General features: G+C 36.6%; 1 protein-coding gene across 2 annotated transcripts in view; it reads right to left on the reverse strand.

Annotated features, from left to right (window-relative positions):
* Positions 1-489: 489 nt before the first annotated feature.
* The window catches only part of LOC121415973 (stimulated by retinoic acid gene 6 protein-like), a 30,069-nt gene continuing 14,158 nt past the window's right edge, over positions 490-16,400 (reverse strand). Inside the window, exons 11-19 of one of the 2 annotated variants that reach the window (XM_041609384.1) lie at positions 15,991-16,066; positions 14,645-14,720; positions 11,394-11,442; positions 9,909-10,026; positions 9,094-9,213; positions 7,931-8,094; positions 6,561-6,734; positions 5,926-6,003; positions 490-2,504 (exon numbers count right to left, since the gene is read on the reverse strand). In XM_041609384.1, coding sequence (XP_041465318.1) covers positions 1,726-2,504; positions 5,926-6,003; positions 6,561-6,734; positions 7,931-8,094; positions 9,094-9,213; positions 9,909-10,026; positions 11,394-11,442; positions 14,645-14,720; positions 15,991-16,066 — 1,634 coding nt within the window. In that variant the 3' untranslated portion in view covers positions 490-1,725. The remainder of the gene's footprint in view (positions 2,505-5,925; positions 6,004-6,560; positions 6,735-7,930; positions 8,095-9,093; positions 9,214-9,908; positions 10,027-11,393; positions 11,443-14,644; positions 14,721-15,990; positions 16,067-16,400) is intronic. The other variant, XM_041609385.1, reaches the window with a different exon arrangement.

The raw sequence follows: 16,400 nt of genomic DNA on the forward strand, positions 1-16,400 counted from the left end.
ATGCCTTCCTATAGAAAGAACACATGATATACGGATAGATGTGATAAAAGAGGCAATTTAAGTGAAATATATACTAAAGTAATGGGGAGAGTTGTTCACAAGTGACATCACACATTTTGTCGCATTGCCAATTTGAGGATCTCCATAGCATTAGTGATTGTGATATTCAAATGCTCATAACTTTCTCATTATTTGTCCGATTTTTCTCAAACTTCCTTTGATCAGTTTCTTTGATTTTTTTCTGTTTTCACACACGCTATCTTATTCCAAAGGTTTCATTCTCCTTTAATGATTATTTCAAACACGTCCTCGTTCTCGAAACACACGGGAGACCCGATGACAATAGATCGTTTATCCTTGGCTTGACTGCTCATAAAGTTGCACAATTCATCAATATCCATTTTAATTTTTTTTGTAGATAGAAACTGTAATCATGGTAATTCGTCTTCGAAACATATATACAATATACGACTTTTGTAATACATTGCGATGATTTATTTCTGATGACATTACAACGAACACTGTAAAAGAGGTGCCAATTAAAAGATTGGCCAGTTATCATAACGTGTAACACCCCACAGTAAATGGCAGAATCGTACGGTTTGTTTATTAAAATTGTCCCCATCATACATGTTTTTATCACGAATAATTTAAGACTGAATTTATTTATGAGGAATTAACCCGATTATACTGAGCTTTCTGTTCATCACATTCTTCACTTCCGAGTCATCAGTCGTGGTGATTTGGAATAATGAAAGGATTATTAATAATGTACCTTTTATTATGTTTTATGGCATCGCATTTTGTAGGCGCCCATTACGACTGAATCAAAAACCCTTTTAATGGATTATCCTATTGCATGGCTGAAATAAACAGACATTAAGCGTGTTAAGGACGGTGGAAAAAGTAGAGCATTTCGACTGCTTCATTTAGAATAAGTCAATCTCATCCTGTTTTTGTGACGTGTTATCTCTTAACTGGCACAAATTCGATTGAAAGCACACTTAGTTTGAGTTATAAAAAGTAAGAAAATTACGGAGAAGGTTAAGCTCTCTCCCCTTTTTAGTTAGAACCCCCCCCCCCACCCCTAACTCTTAATCTATGTCCCCCTCGTACGTCTATCTCTTTCTTCTCTCTGCGCCTGTATTCGGATACCCATCATCATAATTTAGGATATAATGATGACAGTGTACATGGTGTAGCCTTGAATTAAAAACTAACGGTGTGCACAGACATTAGTATCAAATATCAGAAACCTTGTACAAATGGAGACATGGAGTCACCTAGTGCCATTTTGTGATGAAGAATTCTAAAAAGTTAATAAGCAAAAAAACAACTTTGATTTGTTATACAGTGCGTCCCACAAAAAAGGAAATCTGTTTTCAGATATAGATTTCACAATATTTATTATTGAATATGTTTTTTTTTACTAATACTCAGGGCAAGGGTGGAATCTATCAATCTAACATCTAATTTGAAACCAACACCTTAGCAAATTGTTCAAAATACTGAATCAGAAACGATTTGCGTAGAAACTCACGTGTAGATCTGAATCCTTTCTCGTTTCAGGGATCAGTGAGAGCATCTTAAATAATACAAATTAAAGAATGATTGAAGTATATGTATATGTAAATTCATAATCATATTAAGTCATTTGTCTTTAAAAGAGACATGGAAATTCCGGTTTCCTTTTTTCTTGGACGCACTGTACAATTCTCAACTTGATTACAAGTGGTCCTTTGATTTAGTGTGATCGTGATCTTCCGTGCTCGATGATGACGGGCCGTCGAGATAAACGACAATTTTACTCGGTTCCTGAGCACAAACGTCTGCATCGTCGATTGTATCATCAACGACATTGTCGTTGACATGTTTACCGGACGCTTGTTCATTGTGATGTGCATTGCTTGAATTCTTATCAGTGTCTTTGGATGATTGTGAATCCTGGCTAAACTGAGACAGGTGTGTCAGTTCATTCAATTCACCCGTCCCACGTTTGCTTTTCATACCGTGGTGCACACTATTTCCAACAACATCGTCTTCGACACGGCTCTCAAACCCAGACCGTTTCCCTTCGTCACCCCCCTGGTTTCGAATGGTCTCTGCAGCATCGTCCTTCACTTTGACCTCGACAACTTCAACGTCGTTGACCTCTTCCGGTATGTCTTCCTCGACGTCGGAACGGTCGTCCATGAGCTCTCGGTTCAGCAGCATGGCGGCCAGCTTGTCGTCTTCCTGGTGATTCAAGAACAGCCCTGGAGCTGATCGGACCCTTCCAGTGGGTCCCACTAAACCGATCTGACCCCCTGGGAATGCCTCCTTGGATCGCTTCAGGACCTGCTGCCGGTGAGGAAGTAGAGTCGCCACCTTGAGGATGCGTTTCTCCATTTCCTTGTAGCTCATCTGACGGGATCGCTTCCGTGTGCCCAGGAGACTGGGATTGAAGAGGAGAGTGTAAGCGAGCTGCCATCGCATTGTCGCTCGAGCGTGTGGAGATATGCTCTCTGGGCAATAAATTGGTATGAAAATTAGAAAAGAAAATTTCACAAGAAAACTTGTAAAGAAAGAGAGGGGAAGCTATGATATGAAGGGACAGGGATTGTAAAGTTAAGTTTGCTTCATCACCATGTTTATACTGTACATGCCGCTACAATACGACTTTAAAAGTAAGTAAACCGCATTACAGGGTAAAGATGCTGCAGTCACATCAACGAAACCGACTTTGAATATAAAATTATAATAGTATATATATTATTGAGCCTTAGGGGAGACCGGGGTTAGTTGGAACATGGGGTAAGTTGAAACATTGTACTTTTCTTTAACGCCTGTAAATAAATGTATGCAATACTGCCCTCAATTTATTGCAATAATGATTAAAAACTGTTGTATTATTAATATAAATAAATTGTGGGTAGTATTGCATAAATTTACTTTACAGGGGTTAAAGAAAATTACAAAGTTTCAACTTACCCCATGTTCCAACTAACCCCGGTCTCCCCTACATTGCGCACTTTCCACCTTGATAAGATGCTTAAGGCGCTTCAGAGCAGAACAAAAAAAAATTACATGTAATACAACATTGAACAATCTGACAATAATGTAGGTTGTTGTCTGTCAAAAAAGCACTCTATGTTTTCAGGATCGATGACAACTATGCCGTTCAAAATATTTAACGTAAGAGCTTGGTCGATAGGGAGTCCAATTCGTTGGTTTGACGCTTAGTGTATAGCTTCCAAGTTTAAGAAAAGGCCTTGGTCTATAAAATTAATGATCGTCTACACTCTTAAAATGTCAGGCAACATACTGTCCACACAACAATTATTTTAAAAATGTGTCTAACTCTGGGTAGTTTTTAACCAATACTGTGTGATTTTTACCCAAAGCATACATTATTGGTTTAATACTACCCAGAATTGGATTAAGAATCAACCAAAAGTTATTGTTGTTTAGACGATATGTTGCCAAACATTTTTAAGAGTGCATGATTCGGCATCTACTTGGAATCTATTTCAGATGTAAGGATATTAACCTTGAAAATGTTGGTATCATATGCAACTTATATAGTTCAAAAAGGAAAAACGGGATGGTAGTGAATATGTAACATAACGGTGACAAGCATGATATGATATAGATACAAACACAGCCATTCTATATTATTGATAAGTTTCAATATTAAAATGGACCCAACATGACGATGGACGCAAATACCAAGTGGCGCATAAAAACCTCTACATCAACCCAGAAATAATATTTCACTATAACCCCATTCTCTCGTTTTGCCCTTAAACGTGATATCTGCATATGAGTTGTTATGTTCTTTTACGGTGGTTGAATGATCGATCGTCATATTATTGCTGTAGACAAAAAAAGGCTGTGATTTGATTTCGATCACATTAAAAGCATTTTAGCTACAGTGGAAAAACGGCTTAAATAAATAGGGAATGTAAAGGTTAAGGTACATTGTGTTGAATGAATAAAATTGAAATTATTATTGAATTTATTTTAAACGGCAATTTATGTTTATAAATTCGAATCCCATCGCCCACATTCCCAAGGGAGCAGGCTGGTTTAAGCATGGGGAGGGGCACATCCTGGGGAGATGGAACTAAAGTGATATGGTCCGTATGGGGGTGCACATCTGGGGGAGATGGAACTAAATTTTGAAAAATCAGCTGTTGAAAGCAGAATTAAGAAGGGGTACAAATTTCGTTTTGCTTGCCAGTGTCGGAATTCCTCTGCCTCAGCGGGAGGGTGCACGTGCACCCACTGCACCCCCCCTGGTCCTACGCCCTTGATTCCCCACCCCCTTTTTCTATTCTCATTCCTATACCCTGTCTCAATCGCTTCTTCATAAATATTATTTTCGCAAGGTTTCAGAATACTAATACATCAGCAAATCAATCGATTGTGAAACAAAGGGCTCCCTTGCCCTCCCCTTTTTTTCTCTCTCTCTCCGCGACCAGGCCTCAGTAATTTTTGTAATTGGTGTGAATTTCGGAGTCCGGTTGACAGGTTAATTTTTTGCAGTTTAAAGAAGACTGCCTCTGTCCGTAGTATATTCTCATCCTGGTTGATAGCTTTTTCGAGCTCTAATCATCTCGTTCTTTCACGGCCTCATAAGCATTTCAAAGGCTTGAAAGATTAATTCATTTTATTCAGAACACATCTATACACAAGGACAATAATTGATAAGTGACAATTCAAAATCAATATTGTTTGATGTGACCTCATTTAAACCAAGAATAGATGGACATCCCGTGTTCAAACGCACGCACGGAATGAAATGAAAATTAGAATAAGAATATAGTGACCCTCTCGTCAAACGGAATGAAATTCCAATTCTTTCGCATTATGCAATTCGAGATGAGATTTGCTACCACGCGACGCCACATGGAATGGAAATAATTAAAATACCATATAAAATTGACCCGTCGAGTCGTAGTAAGTGTATCTCCAGTGTATCTTCATTTGCATCATTTTTTTCATTTTAACAATTAATAAAAGAATTGGGTACCCCTCAACACCCCCCCCCCCCCATACACGGAGAGTGTTTCATAAACATTTGTCATCTGAAAAGTTGTCAGATCTGATAACTTTCCTCTATTTTGATTGGCTAAGATGTACTCTTGCTTTAAGAATAGAGTACCGAAGTATGACGTCAGTTGCCATGTGTCAAGGTGGGCTGATTCTAAACAGCGTCGCACCTGACTATCGTCTGTACAGTTTGCAAATTACTTTAACTAGCCGGTAAAATAGGTTGCAAGCGATGAAATTCCGTTAGCTGTCATTTTCTCCTATGAGAAACACGCGCTTTCATTCGGCGGGTTCATTTGTTTAGAACCAAGCCGCCATGGCACCATAGCAACTGGGGTCATCGCTATATAGGAACTGCCAGATAGTTACTAATGACGGAGTTTTCGTAGCCACAAAGCAGACGATTTCTGGAACGTTGAGAATCTATTTTCAAAAGCTCTTCATGACAAAGAAGTCTTTATCGAAAATCAGTGAATGAAAATAGCAGTGTCACCCGTGACGCTGGACAAGCGATATATTTTCAATTTTTTGTCAGCACCGAAACTTAAAATGATCTGCTGTCCCGGTTCATCAATATGCGACAAAGACTTCTCAGCTGTTCATTGTCATTTGACGGACATTTCCGGTACATTTATTTTGTTCTTAAATCCGTCGAATATTGTGGAATCGAAAACTCCCTTATGAGACGATGAACCCAATTCAGTGAAGGTAACACAATAAATGAAATTCACTGTAATGTACGAGCAGATGATTCCAAGTGATGAGTCCTCGGCGTTTACGTTTGAGTGATTGAAAGAATAAATGAATGATTGCATGATCGGTGATGTCATAATGCTGTGCGTAGTGACGTCACAAATTCTGACGATTTCAATATGTGAGAGAGTGACTTACTGCCCAATGTGCTCGAAGTGTTATGTGTACTGCCATAGCTGACTATTCCAAACGAGTTTGTCTTTGAATTAGATCGATCTACATGCAAACATAATGACATCACAGTCATACAGAAAAGGGGAAAGAAAAGAGAGAAAGAGAAAGTTTAGCTAAATAAAGCAATAATAAAAAATGCAAGCAAAGGTGAGCAAAAGGCATTACGGCATGACATTGGGTTAAATTTGCGATGTAAAAAGAAAAGCTGGCTCTGACAGACCTAAAAATTAATGGTAAAACGTGTCCATAGGAAAAAAAGAAGAAAAAAAGGGTGAATATATATAAACATGTATACTGCTTTTCCAGATCATAACAATATAGTAAATCATAATGAAAGGATGTTTTTTAATGGTGGTAATTGCAATTTGCCAATCACTATTATCAACAACAACAACAACATCATCATCGTCGTCGTCATCATGTCATCATAATCACCGTCATCACCACCACCATTATTATCATAACTTGTTCATCTCCATCTTCATCATCATCACGATCACCACCATCACCACCACCACAATCATCATCATCTTTATCACCACCACTATCTTCATCATCATCATCATCATCATAATCACAATCATAATATTGGCACATACCGACATCATGCTCCACGAAGCTGTAAGACGCTGCCAGGTCGGAGGCTCCTCCCCTCCCCAGTTTGGCTCGCTTACGACTGATGATCCGGTTGACGAGTATCTGACAGAAGACGACGACCACGGGATGACTGTGCGCGTTGATCATGTTGAGATTGCCGATGTAGGCCTGGTATGCTAGAAGCACATTAAGAAGACAAAGGGATTGCATCAACGGCGATGAATTTGAAAATTTGGTGAAAAATATATGTATCGGAAGTTGTGATGGATTTAACTGCAACGATTTGCAGTGATAATGACGATGATGAAAATGATCATTGGCAGAAAAAGAAAAAACACGTGATGATTAAATTAACACAGTAGCTAAACTACGTTCATATCTTGTTAAGACCAATATTTACTGAATATGTAATGTTGCATTTTGTTCATGCTTTTATTTAAACTGAATTAATCTATCTTGTATTTAATTGTATTTAGTTGAAGGATGAAAATAAATTGATTTGAATTGATTTGAATTTAAGTTGAAGATGGACACTCTTAAAACGTGACGTGAAAAAACAGCGATGACAATGAAGGTGGTGGTAATGATCATAAGAATGATGATGATGATGATAATGATGATATCGCTGGTGATGATAATGAGGATGACGATGATAATGAGGAGGATAATGATGAGGAGGATGATGATGAGGACGATGATGATGATGATGATGATAGTGATGATATTGATGATATCGCTGGTGATGATAATGAGGATGACGATGATAATGAGGAGGAGGAGGAGGATGATGATGAGGATGATGGTGGTGGTGGTGGTGGTGGAGGTGGCAGTGGTGGCATTTATGACTGGTAAGTTGGTTGTGGTGAGATTGGTTTTGGCAATAATGAGGATGATAAAGATGATGATGGTAGTGGTATTGACGATAGTGATGCTGCTGGTAATGAGGAGGAGGAGGAGGATGTTGATGATGATAATAATAATAATAATTGGCATTTATATAGCGCTTTATCAATCTACGACTGTTCAAAGCGCTTCACAATTATTATTACCCGGTCACTGGATTCATAGCATTCCAAGCAGCCTGTAAGGCGCAAATTTGCCAAACCAACCACAATGACGGTTGTTTCCTACCGGTACCCAATTAGCACCTGGGTGAGAGTGGCAAAGTGTGGATTGACGCCTTGCCAAAGGGCGCTAGGCCATGGTGGGATTCGAACACACGACCCTCTGATTACAAGGCGAGAGTCAGAACCGCTACACCACTGCGCTTCCACAATGATGATGATGATGAAAGGAACGACGATGGTTGCATTGATGATTCTCTTGACAACGACGACGACGATGATGATGATGATTCAAACAATCATCTTACATTGGTCTAGATGTTCATATCCCCGCATCAAGATTGGACGATCAATACGACACAAGAGAAACACACCAACAAAAAGACCAGTCAAGATTCGAATCACACAGGACAACATCCCAACAATCACGTTGAGAAAAACCAAGAAGTAGGAGAAGATGTGGTAGAAATCCCTGCAAAAGACATAACGGGTAGTTTTCGCATTTACTACGGGAAAATTCTCTAAAACGCATCGATTCCTTTGAATATGCAAATAAAACCACAATGGAGTGTTGAGAGGCATTTGCCGAAAGTTGGTGGACTGGGCCAGCACATCATCCGAAGATTTGCACTGGACCAACGATTGCAAATACGTCGTTGTATATAGTCAAGAGATTCCGATGCTGTCCCCACCAACATTCGACATGTTCGATTAAGGCCTATCAGCTCTCCATTGTGATTTGGCTTGTATGTTCAATGGCATTGATGCGGCGTTGTAGATAGTGTTCTCCGGAGTAAATGCGAAAAGTCCAGAACACTAATTGACAAAGACTCAAGTTCAGGAGAGTGTTTCATGAAGATGTTTCGTCAGTGATGTCTCACTGACTATTGTTTTAAGATACTGAAATCCTTGCATCTGATTGGCTCAGAGCAAATTTGCCAGTAAAAATCCACAGATTGGGGATGCTCAGTAAACAGTCTCCTGGTTGTTAGTTCTAGTTAAAAATAAAATGGTTTGGAAATGTTATATACAAATTATTATGCAACAAAAACTATGATTGCTATAAATGTATGAAATCATCAATATGCTGATAACCCGAGACAACCTATAATATTGCATTGAGATGATAATATCAAAATATAATAATAAAGAAAAATGCAACTACAATATCAATAAGTTTTACATCTGATTCTGTTTACTCAGGAAAAGTAACAGAAATAATTCTCCTAGTTATCTACATGAACTGGAAACGATGATCCATTATTCAAACTGCCATTTATTGTTAAAATTGTTAATAGAGTATATTTCATTAACACTAATGAATAAAAGCTCAGGATAAAAAGGCGATAATTCCAGTTTACATATACATTCGCAGCTTTTATTCACAAACTTCCGGAAGTCACATTTATTAAAAGAGGTTCACCCCCCCCCCCCCCCTCAGTTCCATTAACGGTCCCTTGGCTTATCTTACCTGTGTTGAAGAGCCAGGGGCTTATCTTTGTCATTTTGATCTAACTTTGGCTGGAGAAAGACCCTTTTAGCCAGAAGAGGTTGACTACCAAACACCAGGAATGCAACTGCAAACAAAGGTCTGACGAAGGAATACAATTATTTCGAATAACTTTTATGTTTAAGGACGAAACTGAACAAACTGCATGTTAAAATTTATCGACTGAGTGCTGAATAAAACATGCATCTCTTAGTCATGCTAGTTTCAACTCGGATTATTGTTGAGCATACTGTTTCATTAACTTTGGTCAAGTTTGAATAAATAACTGATATTATGTAGGTATCTACTCTAGTCTTACTAAATATGTTACAAAACGAGATATTCGAAATATCAATCAGAAGGGAAAATAATCTAGACATCATTCTAAGATGCAGTGGGGGTAGTGAGCCAAAACAATATGGTGGACTCGACATGGCCAAAAGGAAAATAAATCTAAAAGGTGCGAGCGAACCAAAAAAAAAAACACTTTTTGATAACAAAAAACTCATCTTTTTTAGACGTCATATCTAGAAAGCATTATATTCAAATATTTTTATTTCTCATTCTTATTCACCCATTTTTTTACTCGGTCGCAAAAATTTGGGGGAGTCCATGGCCTCAGCAGCCCCCCCCCCTATATGAACGCCAGTGATAAGATGTTTTAACAAAGGCAAAAACGTCGAACTTACACGTCTTTTTTTTTCTTATATCGGTTTTAGACCTGCATCAATTGATAGAAATCGATTTGATATTTGGGGGTGAACCTGGTCTTTGATAAAAATTCGAATCCTACTTACACCACAACGTTGAGAAATCCAGAAATAAAAGCCCAAGCATTCTTGATAAGAGGGATGACCACAGCACCGCTTATCACGTATATCACCACGAACCACATTACGTTCATTATGACATAACCTGAAATAAATATATATTAATAATAATAATAATAACAATAATAATGACAATAATGATGATAATGATAATACTGATACTTATAATAATAATAATAATAATAATAATGATAATGATTATAATGATGATTACAATAATAGTAATAATAATAGTAATAATAATAATGATGATAATAATAGGCATTTATATAACGTCATCAATTTAGAAATATGCTATTCAGCATATTCAAGAAATTAATCCTGCCGGGTACCCATTCACGACACCTCATCTGGGTTGAGTGCAGCACAATGTTGATACATTTCTTGCTGAAGGAAATTACGCCATGGCTGGGATTTGAACCCACCACCCTCTGTCTCAAAGTCAGTGGACTAATCCATATATATATATATATATATATATATATATATATATATATATATATATATATATATATATATATATATATATATATATTATATATATATATATAGAGTAACAAAATATGCTGGAGATAAATGGTAATGCTTTCAAAGCCAATATAGTTTTTATTTACTCGAATTTTCGACGGACCTCCGTCTTCTTCAGGAGTATATACAATGTGAAAATTCGAGGAAATAAAAACTATATTGGCTTTGAAAGCATTACCATTTATCTCCAGCATATTTTGTTACTATAGTATTAGAGAAGCCAATACGTGAAACTTTAATATATATATATATATATATATATTTATAATGTATAACATATCAAACGCCATCTATATCTAAAGTCCTCTCTCATTAAACATGTTAAAGGGCAATGAAGTCCATCCCCAACATAACCTTGATTTTAATGGAAATAGTAAAAAAAAGTAGAAAAAACCTAGCATGAACATGATATCAATGAAAATTTAATCATACTTTGATGTAAAATATGTGAATTTTGACATTTTTCAGCATCGTGCTTGTTTGATTTTTCCCTATGTATTCGAATCAACTGTATGCTTGGGTGGACTTGCTTTTAAAATTAAAAGAAATTAAAGTATGTCACACATTCTTACACATTAACATAACCACGGGTTCAAAAAATATAGGTCAGTTATTTTTTAGAGTATCTTGACAATTGACAATATTTTTCCTTCCCCCGAAGCACATAGTTGCTGATTATAAATAATTTTGAAAAGGGCCTGATTCCATCAAACGCTGCTATTGTTAAAAATTTATATCTTATAAACAACAAAAAACGTTCAAATTGTATACCTGCCACTTTTCCTGGAATAATTTGATTTTGTTTGTTAGTTTGATTAAGTGACTTATGAAATCCTAATTTAAATCTGCATTATTCAATATCTGAAAGGATAATAAAGTAAATCATTCTGGCAAAAAATATTAATATGATATGTTTATTCTCACCTGACAAGTAATACGCAATTTGAAATCCACAATACTGCAAGCTGCCAGTCTGTGGAAGGAAAAAACAAAACACGAAAATGTAGAATATTTTCAATGCTAATACATATACAAATTCTTTTTACATTTTATTCGCTTCCACTCGCGTTCTTTGGCAAGGTATTTTATTTATCTGCATTTGCCACTCTCCACCCGGGGGTAGTAAATTGGTACCGCGATAGGAAGAAAATCTTTAAAATTAATGCAAGAGCACCCAATTAGGGTAGCCGTGCTAAAGCTTGGTTATTTTATGCGGTTCTTCAAAAAACATTATATTAAGCGCTATGTAAACATGATAAATGCTGCATGTCAGTACTAAAATGTACTGACAGACTATGAACAACGGGCCATTGTTAATAATTTGTATTCTCGTCGACAAGGGCCTTTTCACACGTAAATATTGAATCATCATTGTGTTGATGATTGCAATTCGTCCAATCATCGGACCTTTCACACGCTCACTCGAAAACTGATATTTGAATTCGAATTCTCGAGCGAAGGCGGTATGTGTCCTTGGTGACTTAAGGTCGGTCCCAGACGTAAATAATCATATCTGATTGATACACGTCTGACAAAACTCAAATACACACACACACACACTTGTCAATCAAAGCACTGCATAGATACAATGAGTGCATGACCATCATGACCATTGTATTATCTACGGAAGTGCTTGAAAGGACACGTGAGCTCCGCCCCGAAAGATGTTTTAGAGATCAAGCCTTTCACACGTAAAATTAGTACCGTAATTTGAGAGAAACTTAACTGAAATTCACCTCCGGAGTAGAATTTGAATTCATGATTGTGACTAGCTTCGTGATTTTATAGTTTGGTTTCACACGTGCTAAGAATTCTTCATTAGCCTTATTTTTCACTGGAATCATCATTCAAATCACGATTTTTTTATTACCGTGTGAACGGGCAGTAAAGTTGATTGTCATTTTAGATTTAAAATCATTTTAAAAGGATCTAATTGAAAAGTCTATATCAATCAAGGTTTGAGTAGAATTATAAGAAAGCCCATTCAGAGCCCCGCCCATAAATGTGTAAATTGTTAGAATTTGTCGCAATAGTTTATATCTATCTATACACAACAAAAAAAGTAAGTCCCCCCCTAAACAAACATCAATAATTTCCGAACCAATGCGAGTTTTTGATATATTTTTACATGAGCGTGTAGGTAATTTTATAAGCTACCCTATGAGTAAATGTTGTGGATGTATCTTACGTCATGCTTCAGTGAGCACCGTCAGAAGGCAAAAATGTCACTTTTCAAAAGTCACAAGCAAAATATCACGACTTTGATTCCATTGTATTGGAACTAATTCCACATTCTCATCATGAAAACTAGTCAGAAGGCTTGGAAAGGGTACTTTCTAAAAGACGATACAACTTTTTAAGCTAAATTTCACGGTTGAATAAACTCAAGTCCAAATTTGCTATAATTGGATTTTTACACATTTCTTTCAATAAAAAATGCTAGAATATGATGACAGTTATTTTGGGGAAGACTATCTCCAACAATATTCACCGTTTCACGGTTCAATGAACATTTATTGGAAACAAAAAATGCGATTTTCAAATATCGTAGCAAGTATTGCTTCATTTTTCTAACTGAAAATGATCTTTTCTCAACTTGTTTGTTATGTTCATGACCAATTTACATGCTTCAATGATTCAAAGGTGTCAAATTAAACATTTACGCTTGAATGAACATGTGGAATGTGATTAGCTCTTTTTTACGTTATTGGAAAAACTGCAATTTGTAACTATGGATATCTGTCACACAACTCCTTGCACAGTTCATTTGATTTGATTTTTATGAAAATCCCGATGTTTAATGCATCAGTGAGCACACAATATTCGAAAATTATGCAAATGAGAAGAAAGTTCAAGGCCTTGGCCCCGCTCTGTACCGAATCGAATGGTTATTTTGGTGTGCGCACATTTCGGATAGTGTTACTCTGAAGCCATGTGCGAAGTTTCATGAAATAACTGTTGGCAGAAGTAACAAAAACCGTCCATGAAACAAACCCTCATTTCATATTTGTTAAAATTTTGACTTCCTCTCTCATAGACTTGTGTACATTATGGGTGCATATGTTTAAGCATACGTAAACCCCTTATTCAATATGGTGGAACTTTTTTTCAAGACTGTCTTTAGCAATGCCGTTTGGCAGTAATGTTTATCAACATATGGGCAGAATTCTGTGCAAAAATGAAATCGATTTGTTTGTTTATGGATGAGTGAGCACGCATCAAAGTTGGAAAATTGGTATTTTCAATGTCACAGACTCATTTTAAAGGGTAATAAAGTGAATATTGGGGGCAAATTTGGTTTGAAAGGTGTCTTTAATTGCTGTTGTTTTTATCATTCATCATTTCTATCACCAAACACTTTCCGAACTTTAGCCATTTCATGGTTGAGCGAGCACATTCAAAAATTTAGGAATGAATACTCTTTATACTGCATAAATGTATTCTTTTCCTAACAATTTCTCAGGATCAGTTGAATGTATGGACAGATCAGTGGTGGATTCAGAATTTTAAATGGGGGAGGGGCCTATAATCGGGGGAGCCATCAACATTTTCAAATTTTAACATGATCTAACAAGTTGTAAAAGATAATACCCCCAAAACCCTATGATGACACGTCACAATACAGGGGCCGCAGAGCAGTTTTCAAAGTGGGGGGGGGGGCTGACCATGCCAAAAATCACAATCGTATTACATTTTTGTACTTGCTTATGGAAAAAAGTGGGGGGGGGCTGAAGCCCCCCAGCACCCCCCCCCCCCCGCCCTCCCCGCTTCCGCGGCCCCTGCAATACATCGTGCTCACTCAACCATGAACATACGATATCAAAATTTGGTCTGAAATGGTTAAATGATGGATAGTAAAACAGCATAACACTATAAAGTTCACCTAAAAACAATTTTTGCCCAACTTTGTATTTGCACAATCTGAAAAACGACTCTTGTGACTTTCAAAAATGGTCATTTTTAATTCAATCTTTAATTACTCATGCATGACTCAACCGATTAATCTCATTTTTCCCCAGGAGTTGCTTAATGAGTGTATAAATCCACCCATGAAATATCATATCTCAAAATAATTCGGTTCAAAAGTTACAGCAGTTTGATTTAGGGGGGACTTACTTTTTTTGTTGTGTATAATTTGATTTAGATTAAATTCATCCTCAATATCTGCAACTTACCATGCTCTTGACTGAATTTAGAGACGCATCTGGCAAGAATTTCCGATCTCCTTTGTACAGCCTCAAAACGTGTTTTCTGGATTAAAAATGATACAAAATACAAACAGGCCTGGATGAAAATGGCGAATAGCGAAAGGCGAGGGGGCCAACATGGGCGGGGTTTCTAAAAAGCGAGTGAGCTAAACAACAAGCCTTTTCAAAATGTAAAATGTTCTTGTAGAATTTGACAGACTGTTCAACAAATAATATCATGTTTAACCCTTTTTTACTTTCCTTTTCTTTCTTTTTCTGATTAAAAAAAATTATCATAGGACTATCGGGGGGAAGTGTCACTCCAAACCTTTAATGCCACTAATAAAGAGAGAGGAAAAAGAATATCCAAACACTTCTTATTCCAAAATGAAAAGATAGCGATTCGGCAACGGTGTCCTAATCGATACGATGTGAAAAAGATTTTTTGAGAGCTCTGCAACTCTACAAATTACATTTTTGTTGCAAAATTTATTCTGCACCTATGAGGGTTTAAAATTGATTTCTTTTTCAGAGTGTGCAATGGTATCCCTTTTTTGATTGTGTGTTATGATATCTTGTATCATTATTATTTCACCTATAGATTTGACTTACTAGATAACTACAAAATGTACACTCGAAAACAAAATAAATCTGTGCCTTAAATGACAACGTGATAAATACGCATTTTCATGTTAACAAATCTGTCATATATTCTATATTTTGTGAAAAATGATTTTGTACAATTCATACTAAAATGATATTTTGTAAGAATGGAAGAAAAAAATGTTTGAAAGAATGAATCCATGCATGCATGGATGGGTGAGTGAATGAATGAATGCGTGAATGAATAAATGAGTGAATGAGTGAATGAGTGAATGAATGAATGAATGGATGGATGGATGGATGGATCGATCGATCGATGGATGGATGGATGGATGGATCGATGAATGGGTGGATCGATGGACAAATGAATGAATGAATGAATGAATGAGTGAATGAGTGAATGAATGAGTGAATGAATGAATGGATGGATGGATGGATGGATCGATGGATGGATGGATCGATGGATGGATGGATGGATCGATGGATGGGTGGATCGATGGACAAATGAATGAATGAATGAATGGGTGGGTGGATGGAAGGATGAATAAATGAATGAATGAGTAAATAAATAAATTAATAACTAAAAAGAACATTAACAAGGTTTCAGCATGTTCCCATTTTTGTCTTCGCAATGGTAAAGGTGTTTTTTTGTTCTATTTGTACAAGTTAATAAATCTCCTACAACGAATAAACAAATAATACAAATACAGAAGATTAAAAGATTGTTTTACCTGAAGCAGACGAAGATATGTGCAATATACAAGAGAGAGATGGCGATAGACAACGCACAGGCTAGATACCAGGATACTGTTAACAAGTATAAATATGACCCTTTTATTTAATAACTTATAGTGATAGTTGGAATAATCTCAACGAAGAGAGAAAAGGGGAGAAAAAAACAGTTGAAGATAAGAGAGAACGACAATGGTAAAGCGCACAAATAAGTAGCACCCCCCCCCATGTATATAGTTTTAGTAAAACAAAAGATGGATTTGGTATGATTCAAAATAGAAAATTTGTCAATATGCATATGAGAAAAAGAAATGTCATTGTTCACAAAATGCATTATTTAAGTCAGATAGCGTTATATTTATGGCTTCATTACTTTTTAACAGCTTTTATTAAGGACACGGCACGCTGA

The sequence above is a fragment of the Lytechinus variegatus genome, chromosome 5, assembly GCF_018143015.1.
Source record: "Lytechinus variegatus isolate NC3 chromosome 5, Lvar_3.0, whole genome shotgun sequence".
NCBI lineage: Eukaryota > Metazoa > Echinodermata > Echinoidea > Temnopleuroida > Toxopneustidae > Lytechinus > Lytechinus variegatus.